Here is a 3,536-nt window from a genome sequence, read left to right on the forward strand (position 1 = left end):
CTTTTATTTCCAGGCTGTTATTTATGTAATTGTGATTATCCTATATTTTATGTTGTTTATTTTATTAGTTAAAAGTGATAGCTTTTATGGTATCCCTATATAACTTCTTTATATTAGTCATTTAAAATACATTTTAAGTGTTCACAGAGAGGATAATTCCTGATTTGTATTTGGAGTATTTGATTTATCTCAATCTTTCTTTTAAATATTTATTTATTATAAGTGGAGATTACTGACAGAGAGAGAGAGATGTTTCATCTGCTGATTCACTTTGCTTATGTATGCCATAGCCAGGCTGGGCTGATAAAGCCAGGAACCATGAGTTTCTTCCAGGTCTCCCATGTGGGTGATGAAGCCCAAGCACTTGGGCCATCTTCCGCTACTTCCACAGGCACGTTAACAGAGAGCTGAATCAGAAGTGAAGCATTTGGGACATGAATCAGCACCCATATGGTCCCAAACAGTGGCTATACCCATCCTACAACCCTTAGCTCTCTTTTTTATAAATTTGTTTTCCTTCTTGTCTGCATTTTTTCTGCCCCCTCATCTCATTTTAGTAGAAAATGTGTGCCTAAACCTTGTGATATAATTCAGGTATTAAGATAGGTGATAGTCCTTACTTCAGGGAAATTTTATATCCATTGATGGGGATATTGAGATTCTTATAAAGGAGAAAAAAACATGGTGACAATATACCTCCAAATAATCCCTTAGCAGGTTCACAGAAAATACAATTCAAAGGCAAATATATAAGCTTTAAAAGTAAAATTTATGTGCATTTTTGAATATACATTTTCAAGAACTTTTGAGAATTTACCACATGCATGGATTTCAAATATTTTTGACATTTATATTTTAATTTGAAAGTAAACATCTGTTAATTTCATTTCCCATGGCCTTTTGATGTATCCTTGTATTTGTCCTTAGATGTGTGTGTGTGTAAGCATGTTTGCATATGCTTTTCTATGCAAACATAAGCATATTTATTTGCATGGAAATGTATATGTGTGTATTTTTTAAAGCTTTGTACAATGAACATTAAGTAAGATACATGTCAAAGTAGGTGAAACAATGCATTTTCATAACTGACATTAATTATTTCACGAAACATATTTCAGAATCACTTCCTTTACCAATGAAATATAACTTTATTTTGAACTTAGTTCCTCTAAATTCTCAAATTTAATATAAGAAATTATTCCCTCAATTTAATATCACTCTGGATGACTGTTGACTTGCCCCAACAATGCAAATATCATTTAACAGAAAATAGAATATATGTTCATACTCATACACATTTCAAAGAAGTATCCAAAAATGATGGTCTTATTCAAATCATATTAAAATGTTAACATTATGGCTTAACAGTTTCACTCATGACAGTAAGACTAGAGAATATTGCAGATTTGAGGATTTAATAAAATTCAAAAGATAAAATAGAAGACTAATTGCTGAAATCATTGTTTCCTCTGCAGGAAGGTTTGATTTATTAGTGTAAGTGGTATACTCCACTCTAACTTTTCTCTTTGTCTTGTTTTGGAACTATTTAAAGAGGCACAAACAATTACAATTCAATCAAAGTAATAATCAAAGCAATGATGCATCCAAGTATATCCCAGGGGTCAAGTGGTCCTTCCAAGGGACGGGTACACTGTAAGACACTAGATATTTGAGGTTTAGCCCTGGAAGGAACTGACCCTGAAGGACTTGCATTTGGAGGAATCGACACTGTAGGACTCAAAGATGGACCAGTTGGCCCTGAAGGATCTGGATTTGAAGGCGTTGACACTGAAGGAGCTTTTGTAGTAGAAGGCGGTTGTCTTTCAAGACATGATGGAACAGGGGGTTGCCAAGTACTATTCTCAGCACAGGTAATTAACGCACTGCCATGAAGGTAAAATCCCTGATTGCACTCAAACATAACATTTGCCTTATAGTAAAATTTTGTCCCAAATCCTGACACTTGCCTTCCATTTGTGACTGCCGGGTATGGGCATTTGACCACTTTACACTGAGGAGGGTCACTACTCCATTTTCCATGCCCAACACAATACAGCTGACTCTCTCCAATAAGTGAAAATTCATCTGGTCCAGACGCCCGATTGCACGTGTAAGTTACCGCTGCTTGATATTCAAATGCATCAGTGCCAACTCCGGAGTGTGCTCCATTTGGTATGTCTGGAGGTGGTGTACACATAATCCGTTCACATCGTGGAGGACTGCCACTCCATTGCACACCTGATTCACTGAGTTCGCAATACAGAATACGCTCACCAATTAAGTAATAGCCCTCATTACAAACAAATTCAATCTGGTTCCCGTATTCATAGCTTCCATTTACGAGGTTAACTTGACTGTTTGTGGGTTCAGCTTGACGTGGACATGATTTTTTATAGCAAGTATCATTTGAGATCTGTGACCATTGTTGATTCTCTTGACAAGTAATAAATTTGGACGTAGACGGCCGGTGACTGTATCCTAGCCTACACTCATATTCCACTCGCTCCCCCACATTATAGGAGGATTTAATGCTACCTGTGGGCCTCATACTTTGAAATCTTGGTGGCTCACCACAGGTGTTAGAGGACGTAGATGGCAGGAACACCAGGGTTGGCAGGAGAATCCCGAGAACCCACCGGGAAGCAGAGGGACTCTGGCAGTGGTGAGGTGGTGCCCTGTGCAGTGCGGAAGAAGCTGCCATTTTCCCGGAGAAGGGCGGAAAACCTGAGGGCCGATCAAGTACTTGGCCAGCACAGTGGGAGTACTTTGTGAGTGCGCTGAGCAGACGCAACAATCCCCACACTTGCGAAGTGTCAAGGGTCAAAGACAGGTGAGGGTGGCCTCGTTGGCACACAGGAGAGAAATCAAAAAATGTGCTTTAGAAGAGCAGAGCCAGAAGTTTTTAGGTGTTGGGATCAAGGAGTTAGTATCAATATAATCGTAACTCATAGATTTCTATCTCTTGAGTAAAAGCAATGAGCTTTTGTTCATAAGAATCTCCCTGTTCAATATTTACACGATTTTCCTGAAACATTGTTGCCCAGGATTTTAGATTTTTTTCTCTTGAGTAAGGATTCATTTGGAAAATCAAGATTTCCAAATAAATAAGAATAATAGCACAGATTTCTTTTTACCACTGACTTTCTTTAGAGGAGTTGCAGACACATAAGGGACTCTAGGCTCCTGGTGTCTGCTTGTCCCAGCCCAGCCACTGAAGGCTTTTCGGGATTGAAGTAGGGAGTGGAAAAGCTCTCTCTCTCTCTCTCTCTTTCTCTGTGTATGTGTGTTTGTGTGTGTGTGTATAACTGCATTTCAAATAAATGCCTTCCCCCATCCCTCCAAGAAAAGAAGTGAATTACATATTTCAGTGAACAAAGCACCCAAAATGACAAGGGGAGCAGGGATGGGACATCGGCACTATCTACTGCAGTAAATTTGTCTTTTTTTTTTAAGAAAACTTTCCCATTGCTGACAAGTTTCTAGAAGCCACGGATATGTTCCTGCCCAGACCACACTCTGATCCCTGAATCTGACTA

At 38.8% G+C, this 3,536-nt stretch overlaps 1 protein-coding gene across 1 annotated transcript; it reads right to left on the reverse strand.

The window, feature by feature from the left end:
* Positions 1–1,564: 1,564 nt before the first annotated feature.
* On the reverse strand, positions 1,565–2,548 carry LOC133756363 (membrane cofactor protein-like). Its single transcript, XM_062187078.1, has one exon. It carries the CDS (start codon positions 2,546–2,548, stop codon positions 1,565–1,567), a length of 984 nt encoding a protein of 327 aa, XP_062043062.1.
* Between the last annotated feature and the right edge of the window lie 988 nt (positions 2,549–3,536).

The sequence above is a fragment of the Lepus europaeus genome, chromosome 3 (assembly GCF_033115175.1).
Source record: "Lepus europaeus isolate LE1 chromosome 3, mLepTim1.pri, whole genome shotgun sequence".
NCBI lineage: Eukaryota > Metazoa > Chordata > Mammalia > Lagomorpha > Leporidae > Lepus > Lepus europaeus.